General features: G+C 35.0%; 1 protein-coding gene across 1 annotated transcript in view; it reads left to right on the top strand.

The window, feature by feature from the left end:
• N (neurogenic locus Notch protein) overlaps positions 1 to 22319 on the top strand; it is a 107714-nt gene that overhangs the window by 72097 nt on the left and 13298 nt on the right. The window contains exons 19-23 of the mRNA XM_089092680.1: positions 9175 to 9386; positions 14625 to 14868; positions 19245 to 19418; positions 20412 to 20671; positions 22072 to 22216. Of these exons, the coding sequence (XP_088948806.1) occupies positions 9175 to 9386; positions 14625 to 14868; positions 19245 to 19418; positions 20412 to 20671; positions 22072 to 22216 (1035 nt within the window). The remainder of the gene's footprint in view (positions 1 to 9174; positions 9387 to 14624; positions 14869 to 19244; positions 19419 to 20411; positions 20672 to 22071; positions 22217 to 22319) is intronic.

Below are 22319 nucleotides of genomic sequence, written 5' to 3'. Positions count from 1 at the left end.
CCCCAAACTAAAATAATTGAATGTAAAACAGTTGAAATAGGGGATTAAATTAAAATAGAGCTAAATAAAATAAAACAGTTAAGAAACCAAATAAAACCATAAACAGAGAATGGAGTTAACAAAATTAAGGGCATATCTTATTCAAAGCAAACCTATCTATAGCTTCAGACTTGAAGGTCAAAAGGCGCGTATTTGTCACCAGATATTTTTAGAGTGTCTGGGTTGTGTCAGAAACCTGATTACGACTGGTGATCGTAACAAATGTAACAAATATTCACCATTCAAATTGCTGGCCAGGACGACATTGAAACTATTTGTGACATGGAGTCTTAGAAAACTGTAAAAAAAATTTGCTCCATGAAAGCAGTGTTTTTGGAAAATGCTTCATTCAAAAATTCTAAACCATCACGCCTTGGAGTAATTTAGCACTAGAATTCTACCTAGTTGAGCTTTCCAAGTCAAAGTTTGAACACCTTTTCTGGAGTCCATTTACTCTTAATGGAGTGAGGGGAATTGTATAACTTTAATATAGAAAATAGCCCCCCCTCTCTCTCGAGAAAAAAAATGCATGTTTGAAATACAGATTTTGTTTCTAAAAGCCATTAAATCTTTACGGCCTTTGCCCTAAGTTTTTAAACTAGCTTTATGTTGACCATTGCCTATAATATTTCAATGCGGTATTAAAAGAAAATGGACTCTTTAAGGATTCCAACATCCTATATTTTATAAAGGACATTATTTGAAATTTTTACAATACCCCCCCCCCCTCCCAAGCCCAGTAAAGTTCCGAAGTTCGTGAAAGAAGTTTATGTCACCTCTCGGAGGGGTCTGCATGACCTTTTAGGTTGAAGAACCATCGATACTTTTGATTATATTAAATATGACTTTCAAGTTTATTATTATTGTTACATGAATATTTTCTTGTTAAATTTACCCTTATGAATTTCAATGCTAATTTATTCGGTACTCTTGCATTATATGGGCCTTTACAAGGAAACCAGTCACGAAAAACCCTTTTTGAGGGGTTAACCGCTATAGAGTAAATATATAGCCCAAATTTGTTTCTAAACTATTATATATTCATCCTATTTTATTTCATTAGCATTAACCAAACTTGGACTTTTTATTAGAAAGGCCCATATAATGCAAGAGTGCCATTTATTCTAAGGATTTAATATTAATACATTTTGATAAAAGTATTAATGTGGAGAATTTTGCAGAAGTATTTGAATTTGTCTAAGAAATGCGGTTCTAGACTTCTATTTAATGAATAATATTTCATCCTTTGATTCTAAGACTTCAATGTGCGCTTGCTGAAAAGCGATCTTAGTTTTTTTTTTTTTTTTTTTTTTTTTTTTTTTTTTTTTTTTTTTTTTGCAAGCTTTGTTTCTAATTTAGGGAAGAGAAAACGAAGTTTTCATGGATGGTGACGTTGCCGACTTCAATAGTAGATAAATTTTTTAGGGAGCTTTTCCCCAAAATAATTCTAGATGACACAAATTTAACTTTTCATGAAATTTCCAAATATATAATATTTTTAGCTTTTCAATCAGGAACTGTGATTTTAAACCGACTCATGAAAGATAATTAACTTGTTCCTGTGCAATGTTTTCATTTTGGATGCACTTGAAAGTTAATATCCTGAACACAGGTGTTTTTTCTATAGATCCTCGTGAAATCCTATATGTAGAATTTAGGTCAACGTTTCGTCCATGTTAAAAGATTACTTGCATACTCACACAAGCGCTTTGTTTAAGATATTAATTGCTAATATTATTAAATACCATTAAATGAAAAATATAATGTCAGAATAATATCGTTAATACCAGTTTTTATGTACATGTATTGCTTATAAAATGCGCCTTTTTATTAACAGACATAAATTATAGTGAAAACCATGTCCAGCTTATTCCCAAAGCAAATCCTCCCTGAGTGCAATTCCTTCTACCCCTAGCGGGTAATTCACCCCGATGGAGAATTCCTCCCAAGAAACGCACATAAAGTAAACATGTTAATAAAATAAAAGTAATAATATGAAAAGAAAAAAGCAAAGTTTTAAGAAAAAAAACCTCTGAATATCGCAGGTAATATTTCTTTTTAGTTTTTCCACAAATGACGGGATTTTTGAAAGATTTGAATATCTGTGACTATACCCCGGCGCCGCGCCGATGAGGGAAGACCGGCGGTGGCGGGGCCAAAAACAGTGCGCCACTCCGCGCCGCCGGTAAGATGTCATCGGCGCGCCGCCGGTAAGATGTCGGCGGCGTGCCGCGATCAATGTTGACCGCAAACATTAATGTTTTCATCAGTCTTTCTCAAATCACAGCTTAAATTTACAACAGATTCGAGCCTATTTATGAGTTCAAAAATTCACAAGTCGCTGGCTGGAAACTGGTCTTCTTCGTTATTAATGAAGAGAAGTAGAAATCTGGTAGAAACGAAATGGCTGTGGCGTTTCAGAACCCTTGCATAATACGAGTAGTTGAAGTATCTATTAGCTATGTATTCTTAACATAGATAATTATCAAAGTTAGTAGTTTTTTTTCATCGAGCATTACTGCATACAAAACTTCAAATACCGTATCACAAAATTCGTCAGTCATCTAGGTAAAAACTTCGAATATAACTTTGAACTTAGAAGCTTAATTTTTTCATAATGCCCTTGGCCTATATCTGTTTTGTCACCTTTAAAAAGTTGAAATGGGTGACTATGATATTGATTGTTTTTTTGTTTTTTTTTTGCTCTTTTGGATTCCTAAAAATCCTTCTTGTATTAAAAACTGGTTTTTAATAACAATTTAAAAAAAAATGCATTTTAAATTTTTTTTTGGCTTTTTTACAGAATATATATCATGTAGGCTAAGGCTGAACTGCTGCTTTTTTATTGCTTTTGGCTGCTCTTTTGGATATTATTCATTTTTTCTTTTGAGGATTCATTCCAAATTTTAAACTGATAAATACCTAATATCAGTCAAATTATAAACTTCATCTAAAAGGGTAAATTTATCAAATTGAAAAATACATGATGAACACTTTACATAAGAACACTTCAATTACAATGAAACAAAAAAACACTTAATGGTTTATTCGGTATGAAGAAAAATGAAGTGCCAGCTATTTTCTTAGGTAAAAAATGAAAAGCTCATCCGTTTTAAATGTAATTAAATGAAATAATATGCGGACTGAAGTAGCTCCAGGAAGATGTTGAGATTTTCATCCTAGTTCTTCGCTTTTAATCCAAGCAAAATGTTAGGACACTTAGTATCAGTTATTAAGTTTAAGCTTTGATTTCCAAATGATCACAAAAATTACTAAATTTAAGAAAGTCGCACCAATAAGTCACCTGTGGTCGAAATACTCAAAGACTCCTCTTTGATCTCCACCCAGGCTCAAAGCTTCTGCTATGGTAATTTCCAGGGAAATCTCCAAAGAGTTTCTTTTTAAACTAGCTTTCAAGCGTAGTTAGGGGTTATTTAGACTTTTTTGCTTTTTTTCAAAGCTTTGAAAAAAGTGTTACAATATTCCAAATGTTACATTTGTTATATTTGTGCATATTTTTGGTAATCATTTGTGGGGTGATCGAATTTTTTAAACCACTGTAGATACGTACGAACGTTGCAACATCTAGTACCCTGAGGTCATAAGACGGTCATAGACTCCTCCTTGAACCTCCCAAATTGAAAGCTTTTATTATGACCTGGCCTTTTAATGTAACTTGGGCACTGGACCAAGGGCGCCATTGTCACTCGAGCGCAACGTTAGGTGGGATGTCGATATCGCTCTCGTCACACCAATTCGTTTTAGTGTGAATCTGCCTGGTACTTACGAATGAATGTTTTCAAAGTAAACCCGTTTCATCAATAAGAAAAAAACGGCTTGGACGCATATGTCCCTTTCCCTTTGGACGATAAAACCATGCAAGTGCTGTATCAAGTATAACTCACGAAAATCTTGTTAATTTTTGTCAACTTTTTGGCATCCCTGCTTTCAATTAAAATAAATCAAGGTACTATCACTTAAATATAATAACTCCCTATGCCCCCCCCCCTCTGTATACCACCTTGATAGGTTACCATCTCTGCTTTAAATAAAAAAAATAATTAACTTATTGGCATCCCTGCTTTCCAAAAAAAAATCGAGGTATTATCATTTAAATTTTATAGCTCACTACCCCCCCCCCCCTCTGGATACCACCTTGATAGGATGCCGTTTGCTTTAAATTAAAAAAAAATAGCTTTTTGGGATCCCTACTTTCAAAAAAAAAATTTCGAGATATTATCATTTAAATATAATACCTCCCTACCCCCCCCCCCTCTGGATACCACCTTGATAGGATACCGTCTCAGCTTTCATTAGGAAAATAGTTTACCTGATAATTAACTAGGTCATATTTGGTTCAAACAACCACGCGAAATAATGTTAAACAACTTAGTGTTCCTTGAAAAAAAAAATTGAGGGAACGAGTAAAGAGGTAAAATGACAGCAGTAAAAATGTAAAAATTATTAAGATATACATCGAATTGTTGGAAAACTGAGTGATAGATTCGTTGTGGCATTCAATAAGATCCAAAGAATCTAATTAAAAGGGAGCACACACAAAAGCCAAATTAGGTCAGTAGCTTATGAGAAATCGCAAAATACCCAAGACAATAAACAAGTCCTAATGGGGGGCCCTGGGTCTATCAAAATATTTCAATGGTTTTCCGGGGAATTTGATATCATTTTATTCTGTCTCCACTTAAATGAAAAAAATAGTTATCTTTTTGGCATCCCTGCTTTCAATAAAATAAAGTGAGGTATTATCATTTAAAAATGATAGCCCCCTATCCCCCCCCTATAGGCAATAATTTACAATTTATCTGTGAATCATATTTTTGGGGTAACTTCCGGTTCAATCTTTAATTCCCCAACCTTGTACATGCATAGTCTATAGCTAAATTTTGTCTCAATAGAGGTTTTTTTTTTTGGGGGGGGGGGTAGAAATGTTTCAGAAAGAATATTGTATTTTCTATCAGGCGTTCAACAATTGGAGTTCGTCCGGAATGAGGCAGACTATGTCTGCTGACCACGTGCCTCTGGATATGGGGTTTTCCCTAACTAAACGCTCCATGTTAATGGGCAGCCTCAACCTTATGAGGTGGGTGGAGCCCACCCCAGGGACTTTCAGTATCTAGGCAAGTCCTAGCTCTAATTAGATCCCAGGCCTAGGGTCGGTTGGGCCTTCAACCCTCCACCTGAAAATTTTACTGCAAAGAAGAACGATGATACTGCCTCGGATGGCTTACCCCTCTTTACCTTCCACGACCCCAGGACGTCCCTGGAACGATTTTAGACCCTCGAATGAACCTCATTGACCAAGGGGAAAGACGATTCGCCACCTGGAACGCACTCATACTCAACTTTCCTGGAGTTAAATCAGTCCTTGCCTATGAGCTAAAACGCTTCAATGTAGCTGTGGCTGGCCTAACGGAAACCCGCCTTGTCGGAAGAGAGTCCGAGGACATTGGTGAAGGATATCACCTGATCTGGTCTGGTGACCCAAAAAGCAAGACAAATGGTGTAGGCCTCGTGCTGAACGCTAGATCCAAGAGATGCCTTCTCTGCTATAAACAAATTTCAGATAGAATACTGATGGCTCAGCTCCAGCACAAGCATGGAAAGTGGACAATTATTGTATGCTATGCTCCCACCAATCCTAGCCCTGCGGAAGTGAAGAATCGGTTCTATGCGGAGCTCTTAGTGACCCTGTCTAGAGTCCCAACCCACGTCATCGTCACGGAGACCATAACGCGACGGTAAATGACAGAGAGGGGGCGTGGAGAAGTGTTCTTGGCCCTGTGACTCCAGATTCACTGAATGACAACGGACAAAGACTCCTCCAGCTCTGCAATATGCACAATCTGGTTATTTCAAACACGCTCTTTCAGAGACGAGATATACACAAATACACTTGGTATAGTAATGATGGCCAGACAAAGAAGATGATCGATTATGTTATGATCTCGGGTCGCTGGCGCTCGTCGATAACAAATTGCCGGACTTATAGGTCGGCCGAGCTTGGAAACACAGACCATAGGATGGTAGTCGCCACACTCAGGCTACGCCTGAGAGCACAAGGACAAGAAAGACGGCATCCCAAGCTCGATCTGAGTAGTCTGGCTACATCTCAGATGCAACAGAAGTATGCTCTCGATATCTCTCACCGGTTGAGCTGCCTCCAAGTTCTGGACGACCCTGAAGTAGCCTGGAAGTCTTTCAAAGATAACATACTCGATTCTGCTGGCAGTACCATTGGCCGCAGCAGACACAAGAATAAACCCTGGATATCCCAGGAGACTCTGTCTGTAATCGAGCTGCGCCGGAAGGCCCGTTTAGCAAAGAATATGCCAGAGAATAGAAGACTCAATGGCCGGCGCAATAGCCTACTGCACAGTAATAGGAAGACCTTTGTCGACAAGAAAGCCAGCGATCTTGAAGATGCCTCGAGAAAAGGAGACACCTGCTCCCTCTACAAACACCTCCGCGAGCTGACGAAAGGGAAGACTTCCACCGTGAGTCGTGTTTTTTCTGCTGACGGAAGCATGCCGGATGACGATGCAGGCCAACTCTCTGCCTGGACCCGTCACTTCTCAACGCTTCTGAATGCCGAGGCAGTTGCTCATCCCGACCCTGATCTGATTCAAGCAGCAATGACCACACCCGAGGCTACTTCCGACCTCGTATCGCAACCGCTAACCACCTTTGAGGTCCAAAATGCTGTAAAACGTTTAAATAATAATCGAGCCCCCGGCGTCTGTGGTATTTCTGAAAAACTCCTCAAGTACGGGGGTGCAGCGATGATTCTGTGGCTCCAGATAATCTTCTCAGCTGTATGGACGACGGAAAGCATACCGAATGACTGGAGTGCTGGCATCATATTGCCGCTCTGGAAAAGTAAGGGCAGCCGTCAAATCTGCTCCAACTATCGTGGGATCACGCTTCTCTCCGTTCCCGGTAAACTCTTCGCCATGTCACTTCTGGACAGGTGTTCCACCTTTTTTCGTAGAAAGAGTCCAGCAAGCCGGGTTCATGCCCGGTAGGTCGACGACGGAGCAAATGTTTACTATGCGCCAGTTGATCGAGGAGACGCGGGAGTTCCACCAAAAAGCGTACATCGCATTCGTGGACTTTAAGGCTGCCTTCGATTCTGTTGATCGCCGTTCACTTTGGCTGATACTAAGAACTACGGGTCTACCCAAGAAATATTGCTCACTCTTTGAAAAGCTGTATGAGGATACGGAAAGCTGCGTGCAGGTCAATGGAAGACGCAGTCCCACATTCCCGGTGAAGACTGGCGTCCGGCAGGGTTGTGCCGCCACTCCCGAGCTTTTCAACTGTGTCATAGACCATGTTATGGCCAGCACGATTAATCGCCTTCAATTCGATCTTCAGTTCGGAGACCTGGTAGTCTCTGATGCTGACTTCGCCAACAAAATAGCGCTAGTTGCGAGCACCGTCGATAAGATGACCAAAACTCTCCAGGTGCTTTCAGAAGAAGCCTCAAAAGTTGGACTGAAGATCAACTGGTAGAAAACCAAAGTTATACTCCTTGAGCCCCCCACGTCCCGTTCTACTGTAAAGGAAGTCAACATCGGAAGCAACCGAGTAGATGTGATTGAAGACTTCACTTACCTGGGATCTATTCTGTCAAATGATGGCTTGATCACAAAAGAGCTTACATCTCAAATTGCCAAAGCTTCAGCACTTGTTGGGAGGCTTAACAGCATCTGACGAAAGCCAAACATAAGCTGCTTTACCAAAACGCGCATCTACAAGGCGTCAGTCAGCACCATCCTGCTGCATGGAGTGGAGACGTGACTAGCTGCCAAATCTATCTTCAGCACCGTCGATATCGCTCAGACGAAACATCTCCGAAAAATTGGGAGACTTCACTGGACTCACTTCGTTAGCAACCAGACTCTCTTATCATGTACGGCTCAAACTTCTGTCTCAACGCAGCTTGCCCAGCGTACTGTTCGGTGGTACGGCCACCTCCTTCGTATGCCACGTGACGCCCCAGCACGGGTCGCATTTGACTTCGATCCCACCCTACACGGATGGAAACGACCCAGAGGACGCCCACACACTAGGTGGAAAGACAAAGCCGATGAATTCCTCAACCAAGCCCACATCCCAGTGGAAGAAGCTGTGATCCTGGCAAGCGATAGGTCAACCTGGAGGCGCCTAGTCTCATCGTTCTCTACGCCGAACCCTCGGCAGGAGCCTTAAGTCAAGTCAAGTTCAACAATTGAGTATTAAATATTAATAAAATCTTATCTAAAAACAGCAACAAAAAAAAAATCTGCAAACTTACAATTCAGCTGTAGAAACAATCTGTCGGCTGTCAATTTCAAAATCCAACTGAAGGCTGAAGCTGTATAGTAGTAAATGCGTTCGATAATTCTATTCAACTTGAAAATAAAATTCTTGACTACGAATCATGTAAGAAATAGCGATTGGGAAACTGCATTCAGAATGATTTAAACTCATTTCATAAAGACGATACTTTTTTTTGTCAACATATGAAGAACTGTGTATATTGCAATATTTGCAATTGCATATTGCATCAGTCTGGTTTTTATGCAAAGTAACAAAAGAAACGAAAATTAATGAACAAGAGAGTAGTGAAGAATTATGGTATGCAAAGTAATATTTGGCAGGGAAAGTCACTGGTCATAAATCAATAGTGGCACCGTGATTGCGTGATTTTCGGGGAATCAAATTTTTTTTTGGGGTGACGCATAGATTTTCGGGGGAATACAAGAAAATTCGGGGATAGTGCAAGCCCTGCTTCATTTCTAATCAGGAAAATCGAAATACTAAACCACACGAGAAGGAAAAGCTCTGACTTTGCGGTTGACGCAATAAAGAATTGCCGCAAAAATAATTTAAAGTCGCCCGTACGCTTCTGCCAGCGGCGGCAAGCCTGTGGCGCGCCGGTGGCGTAGCGACACTTCGGCGGCGTTCGACCGGGCCTCTTGTCGGCGGCGTTCGGTCGATCCACCGGCGCGGCGCCGGGGTCTATCTGTGATTATAGTAAATTAATGATAATAAAAAATCAACAAATAATAAGTGTCAGTATTCTGATTTCAATTAAAGTGTCAGTATTCTGAATTCAATTAACTTTAATTACAGATTAATAACAAGCGCTGCGATGAAGAATGCAATAATATGGCATGTAATTTCGATGGTGGTGATTGCTCACTGGGATTGAACCCATGGCTTAACTGCTCAGCTACAATAGCCTGTTGGGAGGTATTCATGGACGGAGAATGCAACCCTGAATGCAATAATGACCGTTGCCTGTTCGATGGAAGGGACTGCGATACTTCTGTGATGCCTTGCAAGTATGAAAAACTGATAAGCTAACTTAATTTATTTGGGCACTTTTTCTCAAAGTGTACGCTATATTTTCTGTGGGGACCAGGGCCAGATTATTTTAAGGTATTCTTGTAGTGTAATTATATAGTATTAAAATGGATAAGTAACGTGTAAATTCGTTGACATTCTACGCGTTACCTCAATATTGATGAATATGATGTGGAAAATAGTGTACCATGTGTTTCTCGTGACCTTTTTTTGGCCAACTGGCTAAGAAGCCCATAAATAAACCCCTAGGAAAATGAATTATATTACATGCCTGAACGTTTGAAGCTGATTTGACTAATGTATATTTCCGTGGTATTCTCATAATCCTCATTAGTATTTCTTCCTCATTAGTATAATTCTCATTAGTATTCCAGTCATGTTGTACTCACACTTGAGAATGAGATAAAACACACACAGCAAAATAATTATGTTTGCCAACAATGTGCCCCATTTTTAATGTTTTGAATTGAACAAGTTCAATCTTCAAATATTTACTGTCTGACTGATCAATAAGGTTGAAGATTCAAGGCGCAATTTTTTGAAATTTGAAAAAAGTTTATTTAGAAGCTTTTATTACAAGTTTAACGTAAAATCAATTAAAAATTGTAGTATTAAATGAAATATATAACGTTAAAACAATATCATTAATATCAGTTTTTATGTGCTTGTATCGTTCATAAAATGTGGCTTTTTGTTAACAGAAATATATTTTAGTGATAACCATGTCCAGCTTATTCCCCAAGTAAATTCTCCTTGAGGACAATTCCTCCCCCCCCCCTCCCCTTGGTGGGTAATTCACTCCGACGAGAATTCCTCCCAAGAAACGCATTTAGAGCAAACATGTTAATAAAATAAAGCTAGTACTATTATATTCCTCATTCTATTCTCTTTGCATATATCATAGGCTGTTTTAGTTTCTGAAAATGCCCCCCCCCTCCGCTCCCTCCTGGTGGTCCAAGATCCATTTAATATATTTCTCCGTTGTTTTGTATCTCGTGATGCGTCGTGTCTTTTTGTTAACCAGTTTTTTTGATCCGGTGAAACGCTTTCCACCAATATATTTCAATACAATTATTGGATAAAGATATTATTTGAAATGGTTTAAGTATTTGGATCATAATGGAAGGGATCGTGTTAATCTGATTAATAAAAACACGCTGCATTTTTGTAGTAAGGGTTTCACTGTTTTAATGTTTTCTTTGAAACCAGAGTTTGTCTTTAAGTTTTTTTGCGAGGCTGTCACTTACATAACGCATGCCAAGAGAAAGTGTAACTGCAAGGGATTTTACGTTCTGAAGCGTCAAGGTCGCACATAGCATGGCTTTGGTGGTTAATGATTTCCATTCGTGCGTTAACTGTTCTCCCTTCCCTGAATTTGTATGTATCCCACGGCCATACCTGGTGCCATCAGGGGAGTAGGACGCATTATCAGAAAAGCAGCAATGATATTTTAAGAGAATAAAATGAGGCTTATAATGGAACTACTGTTATTTCTTTAGCGTTTTTGCTTTAGATGTTGCCAGCCACGGTAAATGCAACCTAACTAAACATAACCCAACCTGCTACAGGGGTTGAATTGAATTGACATTGAGTTCAATGGGGTTTTAGTTTTGATTGAGATAAACTAGGGTTGAATTGGGTCGAGTTAAGTAAGAGTTGAATTGGGTGGGGTGAAGTTCTACCGTGGCGGAAGATTGCGAGGGGAAATTGTCCGTGATGTGAGGGGGATCTTTTTTTTGGGGGGGGGGGTCACCATAAAATCATTGATAGATACTTCTGGCTCATCTAATCAGAGTATTTTTCTTTTGTCTGAAGAAGTGAACTTGTCTCGAGATTAATTAAGTTTAACTCTAGGTCCAGTAAGTTATTTCATATTCCTATAACTGTTTGCATATTAAAAACCACAAGTCTTGGTATGTTCTAGACAGTTTGGAGAAATGACAAGCAAAGTACAATCATTAAGGTATATAAAACTAAATACTACAGCATTGGACTTTTAAAGTCTCTACCGGCCATTCTGATCTCCGTTTCATAGCGCTTCAGCCAGGAAGCGCATTGATTTTATACTTTTGGGGAAAAGGGCTAAATATTTTCTGTACTACTCACAAAATCGTAGACGCTACGGTTAAATCTTTTATTTGTGACTGTTATTCGACAGGCTCTCGGCTCAGTGAATTAATAAATTGACCGAAAACAAACGAAAATGAACAGCCAATTCAAGATTCGATAAATAGGGATTACTCCAATAAAAGAGGGAAACCACACACTCAAGCCTCCTAACTAATTAGATTTGAGGAACATTTACTGCTCATTGGCTCTTTTTGCTTATTTGGCTCACTGATTTCTTTCATTGGTACTTTTTAAAGCAACAAAACCAGATGAGCTGTCTTAGATATTAGTTTAATTTAAAATCCAGCAAATATTCTTGAATGATATGTGTTAAATTAAGTATTGATCCCTATAAGTCTAGATATTTGACAAATCTTTACTAATTATTACTAATTATATAAGCATTGTGAGCAGGAAAAACTGCCAACGTAGGCGTAAGAGGATGGAAAAACCAAAAGCTCATATCAAGATTCCCAGATTCTGCTAAAGCAGGAGAGCTGCTTGGAGTGGTGGAGGGGATGGTAGAAAACTATCAGTTGTTTATATTTTAGTTATCCAAGGCAAAACTCCTGTACACTTGGTTTTAGCAAACATTTATAGCTAACATGCTTACAATATACTTGGAGAGCCGCAAGCAAAAAAATTAGAATAACAAGTTCGAAAACTAGTGTTTTCAATAAGGTGAAACTAAACAATGAGTTTGAAAACTTCCACATTCCCCATAAGCACTTCAGGTTTGCTTATTTAGCCTATAATTTCAAAAGACAATCATCCTCAGGGTTATGTTGCAATATCCAAAATATATGACCTGGTCGACATAAGTAAACCCCCTTTCCAATAGGTAATGGTCAGCATGCGAGGTGTGCAAATCATATATATATATATATATATATATATATATATATATATATATATATATATATATATATATATATATATATATATATATATATATATAATATATATATATATATATATATATATATATATATATATATATATATATATATATATATATATATATATATATATATATATATATATATATATATATATATATATATATATATATATATATATATATATATATATATATATATATATATATATATTAGCAAATTTACTATTTTAGCAAAATTAAAAACTGGCAAATTAAAATGAACAATTATTAATTCCATAAATTTTTGAAATCCCGAGCATTAGAAAGACCTGTAAAAATCAAAATACGTTAAGTAAAAACGAACAGTTTCTAAAGCTTACCGGTTTGACGGGTCTTTCTAGCAGAGATGACAGGTTTAAACAAAACAGTGATTTATCAAAATTAAAAAGGCTATCAAGATCCATTGCAAAGACAGCCGACAGCTCCGTCAAGATCCGTCGCTATCAGCCGATTCAGACCAGAACTCATTTTTGATAGCACAGCTAAGCCATCATTAAACAACACGCTACGAAACACTCTGATAATAAAAACCCACCCACGAAGTTTAGGAATAGAAGAAACGCTTTCAAAAAATACAATGAGTCAAAATTAGAGAAAGCACTGAGTTAGTTACCACTAAGATAATAAAGAAAATGTCTTGTTTTCCCCCCTAAAATATGTAGTTTTGAACCCTTTTCCCTCTAATTGGGCTGAAAGTACGAGGGAGTAATTCTATCATTTAGAAGTAGCAACAGTAAGTGATTCTAAACTATTTATGCGTAAACCCTAAATTTAAAGTTGTTTGTTCTTCGATTTGATTATAAATAAAAGATAAAATATTTTACGAAACAAATTATATTAACAAATAATAACAAAATAAAAGTTAGTTTTAAATAGTAAACTCTCAGAAATTACGCTACCTAAAGCCTTGTCTTAACTAGTGTAGTCGGTTCTCTTGCCTCATTTACAATGGGATTTTAATACTAACGAAATTTAGCGAGGGCTAATTTAAGTTCCTTAGAATTTTTCACGAATTTTTTCAGCCAATCAGAAGTCCCATGAAGAATCTGAACGGCTCAAATTATTGGTAGCTTAATCTCATCAAAAATAAAATTTCATTTTGAATGGGGGAATAATTGGTAAACAATAGCTAATGACAACACTATTTTAGGTAATAATAATCTCAAATAAAATGTGAAGTAAAATCAACCCTCAAAAGTTTGTATATATATATATGCTTTCTAAGGTTTAAAACCCCTATTAACCTTGTGGTGTAGAACCTTTATGGTGTAAATCCACGCTGCTACTTTTTGTATGACGATTTTCTTATTCAAAAGTTCAGTAATTTTTTTTTTCCTAAATTGTAGAATTAAAGAGTATTTATGGAAAAATTACTTGAAACTTACTGCAGGCCGGGAAGTGAAAGCTCGTTTTTATCAATGCTGTGACAGGGATAAGAAGCACCACAAAGGACTGTATGTCCCATCCTTTGAAAGATGTTGATTCAAGCGACTTCCATACCTATTCATCTTTCGTCTATTAGTTGATAATTTGACGAAAATTGTTATTATCAAGAGCAGTCTTTTGGTAATTGTATTTTTCAAGTACGAGTGAAGAGTAGCAGGTTTCGTTTGTTGAATTTATTCGTTAACAGAAGGGCGCCAATTTCACTTTACAAAAGGTCTAAATTTCTAAAAAAAAAAGCTGTATTGTAAATATTCCTGGTTTTTGGCTTCAGTAAAATTTCTATCAGCTAAGGTTTTTACTGTTAACCTTTTAACTCATAGCATGTCGGTGTAACGAAGTGAAACATAGAGGGACAATCTTGATTTACAAAAAGCGGATTGATATTTTCCTAGAAATACTTGGTCCAGGGTTCGATTCCACCTGCCAGAGGGGCGATAGAAGGGTCTTTATAGTCAAGCAGTGTAATTAATCAGAAATCTTCGCCTTTTAGTTTACTGATGTCATTAAAAATTTAAATTACAAGACTAATATTCAGGGGCGGATCCAGGATTTTTTTTTTCGGGGAGGAGGGCAAAATAGGTTGATTCGATATTAAATTGCGTTAGGAGCAAGTTTAATTAACGCAACCTTGAGTTAATTAAGTAAATTACACTACTTTAGACTACGCTAGGGGGGTGCCCTCCTGGATCCGCCACTGCTAATATTGCAATTATTGTTTTAGTCCGATTTACAACGCTTATTGCGAGCAGCATTATGCCAACGGTCATTGTGATTACGGATGTAATACAGCAGAATGCAACTGGGATGGCCTTGATTGTGACAGTTCAAGCCCTCAAGTTATGCAAGGAGCCATGACCTCTGTCCTGCTCATGGACACTTTGACCTTTAAAAATCAAAGCGTGTCATTTGTACGCTATTTAGGAAGAACACTGAGGACCACAGTTCGAGTGAAAAAAGATAACCAGGTAAAGCTTAATAAAATATAATTATTTATCTTAAATTGTGTTGCATGTGTAAATCGCCTCGGAACCCGATTAGATGGAATGTGAATAATGCTGAAGTGCAATTTTTTTTTCTCTTCTTCTTTTCCCCCTCCTTTCATGTTATTTCTTTTTTGTTTTAGTTTCTTTTAAATTTTTATGTGTTACACTGTAACTGGTAATCTTTGATTTCTATATTGATTTGTGTTGCATTTTAAGTGTTTTTCTTCGTGATACTCCACGTATTATACCTCTATACAGTGTGGGTTAGAAATAAATAATAATAATAATAATTCTGGCTGAGATGAAGATTGAAAAAAGAGAATGAGAGACAGATATGGATAGATGAACAAAGATAGACAGGAGATTAGAAAAAAAACGTATGTATTCACAGTCTTAAAAAAAGAGAGATCAAGTGATAACTGAATTTGCGAGAAAGAGAGAAAACAGATTGGCTTATGCATTTTGTATTGCATTGCAAATAACCAAAATTAATTTAGCTCTGAACTAACTGGCTTTCAGCCACCAATTGGTCTAAAAGGGGTGTGTTTGTATGGGGGGATAGAGATAAATTAATTGAAGAAAACATACAGCATATGCATTTCTTCTGCGAGGAAAGGCTACAAAGCATGACTTTTATAGTAATGGTTGGATTTAGATGGATTATCAAATAGTAATGAACTGTAAGTAAAGAACGAGGCGTTGCTATAGTTTGCTTTGTAAATGAACATTCTGCCTAGTAAATGAAAACTAAAAAACTCCGTTAAAAAAATGTCATTATTCAATTTCATGAGAATATCAAATTTTATGTGAAAATTCTCAAAAATGCTAAAAACAACATACCGTTGGTTTTTCAATGGTAAATAGTGATTTTTCACTATTTCGAATGTTTTTTCTTATATTGTCTACGTAAAATCATTAAATCAGCACATGAATCACTAGATTATTGAAGAAAGTTACAAAATAAAATAAAAAATCACTACTATTTAGTGATTTTTTTTCCCTCAACGGGTAACCGCCGTTACACATCTTTTACAGGAAAGTTTAATGGAGGTAAGAAGCAAAATATGCATTTAAGGTCCTAATTTAACAAAAAATTATATCAGCCTCTTTAGTTCCATTGCCTAAGTGAAACAAGTTTTTAAATTTCTAAGGTCTGTTATGTATGTTAAAAAAAGAAGAAATAAATGAAAAACGAGCTGATGATATTTTGAAGAAAAAAAAAAAAGAAAAAAGAATAAGCTAGTAATTCTTAATGAATTGAAAAGTGGAAGACAAGAGGCGGGAAAGATGATAAAAAAAAGAAGAAATAAATTAAAAACGAGCTGATGCTATTTTGAAGAAAAAAAACAAGAAAAAAGAATAAGCTAGTACTTCTTAATGAATTGAAAAGTGGAAGACAAGAGGAGTTAAAGATGATAAAAAAAAGAAGAAATAAATGAAAAACGAGCTGATGCTATTTTGAAGAAAAAAAAACAAGAAAAAAGAATAAGCTAGTACTTCTTAATGAATTGAAAAGTGGAAGACAAGAGGAGGGAAAGATGATAAAAAAAAGAAGAAATAAATTAAAAACGAGCTGATTATATTTTTAAGAAAAAAAAACAAGAAAAAAGAATAAGCTAGTACTTATTAATTAATTGAAAAGTGTCAGACAAGCGTAGGGAAATATTATAAAAAAAAGAATAAATAAATGAAAAACGAGATTATGATATTTTTAAGAAAAAAAAAAAAGAAAAAATAATAAGATAGTAATTCTTAATGAATTGAAAAGTGTAAGACAAGAGGATGTAAAGATGATAAAAAAAAGAATAAATAAATTAAAAACGAGCTGATTCTATTTTGAAGAAAAAAAAACAAGAAAAAATAATAATCTATTAATTATTAATTAATTTAAAATTGTAAGACAATATGCGGTAAAGATTATAAAAAAAAGAATAAATAAATGAAAAACTATATTATTATATTTTGAAGAAAAAAAAACAAGAAAAAATAATAATCTATTAATTATTAATTAATTTAAAATTGTAAGAAAATATTCTGTACATATGATAAAAAAAAGACGAAAAAAATTAAAAACGAGATGATTATATTTTGAAGAAAAAAAAAAAAGAAAAAATAAAAAGATAGAACTTATTAATGAATTTAAAAGTGTAAGACAAGAGGAGGGAAAGATGATAAAAAAAAGAAGAAATAAATGAAAAACGAGCTGATGCTATTTTGAAGAAAAAAAACAAGAAAAAAAGAATAAGCTAGTACTTCTTAATGAATTGAAAAGTGGAAGACAAGAGGAGGGAAAGATGATAAAAAAAGAAGAAATAAATTAAAAACGAGCTTATTCTATTTTGAAGAAAAAAAAACAAGAAAAAAGAATAAGCTAGTACTTCTTAATGAATTGAAAAGTGGAAGACAAGAGGAGGGAAAGATGATAAAAAAAATAAGAAATAAATGAAAAACGAGCTGATGCTATTTTGAATAAAAAAAAAACAAGAAAAAAGAATAAGCTAGTACTTCTTAATGAATTGAAAAGTGGAAGACAAGAGGAGGGAAAGATGATAAAAAAAAGAAGAAATAAATGAAAAACGAGCTGATGCTATTTTGAAGAAAAAAAAAACAAGAAAAAAGAATAAGCTAGTACTTCTTAATGAATTGAAAAGTGGAAGACAAGAGGAGGGAAAGATGATAAAAAAAAAGAAGAAATAAATGAAAAACGAGCTGATGCTATTTTGGAAAGAAAAAAAAAACAAAGAAAAAAAGGAATAAGCTAGTACTTCTTAATGAATTGAAAAGTGGAAGACAAGAGGAGGGAAAGATGATAAAAAAAAGAATAAATAAATGAAAAACGAGCTGATGCTATTTTGAAGAAAAAAAAACAAGAAAAAAGAATAAGCTAGTACTTCTTAATGAATTGAAAAGTGGAAGACAAGAGGAGGGAAAGATGATAACTCCCATTTATTGGAGGCAAAGCTGAGGGGAGGCTTTAAAAATTATTCATCTTAGGTAGAATGCCATCTATAGACGTGGTTCCCCTAGTAGTTGGTATTTTAACTATTTGCTTAACTTTGAGAGCGGAGCAAATTGAATCATCTTAAAGTCCCCAGTAATTGGATACTTGTAAATAACAAAATCAACATACTTCTTAACAAACAAAATGATAAAGATAACCTTGGAATCTAAAGGACAAAGTTGCACATCTTTTGTAGGAAAGTTTAATGGAGGTCTAAAGCAAAACATATATTTAAGGTCCTAATTTAGCAAAAAATCATGTCAGCTTCTTTAGTTTCATTGTGAAACAAGTTTTAAAATTTTTAAGGTCTATTATGTATGTTTAAAAAAATAGAAATGAAAACGAGTAGATGTTAGTTTAAAAAACCAGTTATTTTTAATGGATTGAAAGGTAAAAAAAAATAAAAAATACTTTGCAGTTTGCACAATGAACATCTACAAACCTTGCTCAAATAGACTGACGCCTAACATTTTCCACTGTCTCTAAGATTTTAAAAATAGAAATCTAGCTATTTTTGGGGATCAATTAGACAATCTCTCGTCCTCTATGTGCTTCACAGATTCTGCTTACTATGAAATTTAATTAAAAGCTTTCTCAATGCTTTCTGTTTATTTTTTTCATATTTTATTGACTTTCTTGAAATCTCTTTCGAAATCAAAGTTTCTCTGAACGGCTCTTAAAAGAATTAACGTTAACCTATGATTTTCCTGCTTTATTGAATCTGGAGCAGCTTTTGTTTCTGGAGTTTCTAAACAACAACATCGGCTGTCTTATCCTCTGTAGAAGTCATTGCAAAGCCTAAAAACTGTTTGTGGTAACATACCTTTCTGCAGCATATTACAGCTATAAAAGTGTTCATACCTTAGCAGTTTTGAAATAGATTTTTATCTCTTACTCTTCTCCTTACCACGCCCCTCCCTTTTCGCCTCGAAAAATAATATGTTTTATCTATCAGCTATAGGTATAGCAATACAAGACAGATTTCTGTCTCTGAACATAAATAAGTTGCTCGTTTCCTGGGAAGTTGGAAAGCCAGTCGCATTAGTAACTATTGTGACGGTAAAACGGGGAGGTTTTGTTGTGTGTGGGGGGGGGGGGGGGTGATACGCTTCCTTGCTCGCTAATTTAGTGCCAGATTTTAGCCACTGCTTTTCAAAAGTAAAAATGCAATAATGTCGGCCATCTGGTAATTTCGATTTCTTTTTTAATTTTTTTCCTTCAAACTAAACAAGCTGGTATGTTATACCAAGGTGACAATGCAGTATGTTTTTTTCTTAAATTTTGAGAGTAAATTTGTCTATGAAGTTTTTGCGAGGCATTTTATGATCTCTCGTTTATTAAATTCTCGTTTTTCTAGGGGAATGACATGGTATATCCCTGGGATCCAGCAGAGGACCCAAATGCAGCAATTGCTGCTGGTGGGTCATTCATTTACCCCACATCTGCTCGAGGCGTGCTCGTATTTTTGGAAGTGGACAATCGAAAGTGTTTTCAAGAGAACGGAGATGAATGCTTCGTGAATGCTGGACAAGTAAGAGTTTTTTATTCTTTGCATTAGATTACTCTAGATCTAGATTGGGATCTCTATTTTTAAACATCAATTTTAGCACTCCATATCGCCTAGTATCTTGTATCGATCATGCTATTCTTTGATTTGTCATTCAAATTAAGACGATTGAATGCAATCATTATATCAGATATCTTTTCTAACAATGCTTCTTAGGCAAGCGGATAAAAATATTTGTTTTCCAATTTTGTCCCTTCATTTCTTCCTAATCTAAGTGGCATTGTCTTCGTTACATTAGTTTCCGAACCTATTCCACTTCAACCCTATCCAGATCTTGAAATATGTTTGAAATCTTTTTAAAAGCTACACTTAATTCTTATAGCCTGTCAAAAAAGCAAATCAAGTGCCATCACTGGTTTATTTATTCAATCCCTAAATCGATGTTGTCTTGGTCAGGAAATGAAGCGGCCAATTTTTCTGACAGTTAATAAATATTCAATAGTTCATAGCAGAAATAAGAATTGTTACTAAATGCTGACTAAATATTAAAACCTACTGTTTTTAAGATTTATATTTTTCGAATCTTATATCAACCTTATACTACCGTTCTATAATTTTTATAAACGTTCATTAAAATGAAAAAAACGTCTCAGAGTTTGAATTTAAATTTATGAAACTAAAAATTTAATAACGCATTTTCTAGTCACTTCTTAAAGCTGTTTTTTATTCTGCTATATTGTTTATGGTGCAGATTTTGTAGGTATTCGCTTTTTTATCTTTGTACATAGACTCAAAAAGAAAAGAAGGGCACATTTAGTTTTGTAAAAACTAGAAAACCAATAGTATTCCTATTTCAAAAGTTATCATTTGAAGTTCCGAAGCTTTAAATTTGAAGTGTTTGAGGAATAAATTCTCTCGTTTTCATATTGTCCTTGATTTAAGTGTGAAACTTTAGAATAATTAATGGTGCTTAATAATTTTTCAAATGTAATTTTTTCGTTTTATACTTTTTTTTAGGCTGCACAGTTTTTGGCTGCTACAGCTTCCAATAACATGCTCAATGACTACCCAATATACAGGGTCTCTGGTTACGATGGTACACTGCCTATTGTCCCTGGAACTGAGAATACAACAGCAAACAAAGTCACTTACGTTGTTATTGGCATGCTCTTTGCGACTGTCATCGCTTTATTACTTGGCGTCCTTGTGAACAATAATCGAAAGAGAGCAAGAGGGATAACATGGTTCCCAGAAGGATTTATTCGTACTGTGGATAGGTTAGTGCTCGAGAATTAAACACAACTTTCTCTGAGAATTTAATACAACTTTAAGAATTTAATTTATTTAAAAAATAAGTAATTTAAAAATAATTTAAAATAATTATTAATTAATTTAATTAATTATTTAATTAATTATTAATTGCAAATTTTATAATTATTTTTTATTTATAATAATTTTATAGTAATCAATCAATTATTAATTAACTGTTAATTAATTTAAAATAATTAATTTATTTTATTTATTAATTTTATAAAAGAATTAAATAAGAGTTAACATTAAGAATTAGATAGAACTTTATTTTAAATACGCTGTCGAAATTCTTGAATCTGTTTTTTAAGATATGCGTGTTGCAAATACTTCTACATTATCTTAAAATGGGTCTTCTATTGATAAACAATAGCTTGTTTTGTTGGCAAGGTATTTGATTTTTTGTTAATCGATATTACTTTTGGTTATTTAAACTTGAGAACTTCTTAAGGCAGTACTGCATTTTTCATCAGTGTTGCCACATTAAACTGCGAAGAAAAGCAAACAAAACTAATTCATTTAATTTTGACTACAGTTTGGGTCTATAAAAAATTAAATAAATGTTGACAATCTGTTGATTTTCAAAGACAACTTCAACTTTAAAGAAAAGCTAAATCTTTTTAAACTGTTTGGTGCCTTTTTTTTTCTTAACGTTATTTTTTGGTCATGTTTGTTTTTAGTGCTGTTTTTCGTCTTTTGAATTTGGTTCCGGCTTCGTAACAGCATGTGAATCTTCTTTTTTACCATCTCTTTTGGCCAACTTCGCCGTAACTTTTTTGATAACTTGGGGAATAGAAACAATTTATTTTTCTGGCTGCATAACAGATCATGATGGCCTTTTATGCCATCTCTTTTTGCCAACTTTACCGTAAGATGTGATAAGTTGGAGAAAGGAAAAACTTTTCTTGCGGCTACATAACAGCATATGAATGCCTTATTTTACCGTCTGTTTCTGCCAACTTTATCGTAACTTCTGTGATAACTTGGAGAATGCAAAAGCTTTGTTTTTGGTCTTTTTTTGTCTGGTTAAATAACAACATCTGAAGGCCTTTTTTACCATAATAACTTCTGTGATAACTTGGGGAATGAAAAACTTTTTTTTTCTGGCTACATAACAGCACGTGAAGGCCTTTTTTACCATCTCTTTTTGCCAACTTTAACCATAGCTTCTGTGATAACCTGGAGAATGGAAAAACTTTTTTTCTGGCTATATAATAACACATCTTTCTTTGCCATCTTTACCATTGCCTTTCTTTACCATCTCTTTTAGCCAACTTCACCGTAACTTCTGTAATGACTCGTGGAATAGACCGTTTTTTTTTATTCTATGTCTGCTGGGTTTAATCAAGTTTATTTCTTCGTATTTTAGCGTTCCTCCAAGACAAAGCAGAAGACGGGGTCCTGATGGCCAAGAAATGCGAAATCTTCACAAAGTCCCTTCAGTCAATAAATTAGACTTTTGCCAACCTGGTATTCCTTCGTGGTCAGATGATGAGGATTTGCCTCCATCTAAGGTAACTCCGTGTTTTGTTTTTTGTTTTTTTAGCATATTTAATTTTACGTGCTTAATGACCTTACCGTGACATATCTATTCTGTTATTTAGAAGCACAGCCAGT

Source organism: Artemia sp. Qi Xiang Cuo, chromosome 1 (genome assembly GCF_049724085.1).
Source record: "Artemia sp. Qi Xiang Cuo chromosome 1, ASM4972408v1, whole genome shotgun sequence".
In the NCBI taxonomy this organism is placed as follows: Eukaryota; Metazoa; Arthropoda; class Branchiopoda; order Anostraca; family Artemiidae; genus Artemia; species Artemia sp. Qi Xiang Cuo.
This window is presented reverse-complemented; position numbering and strand designations above follow the sequence as displayed.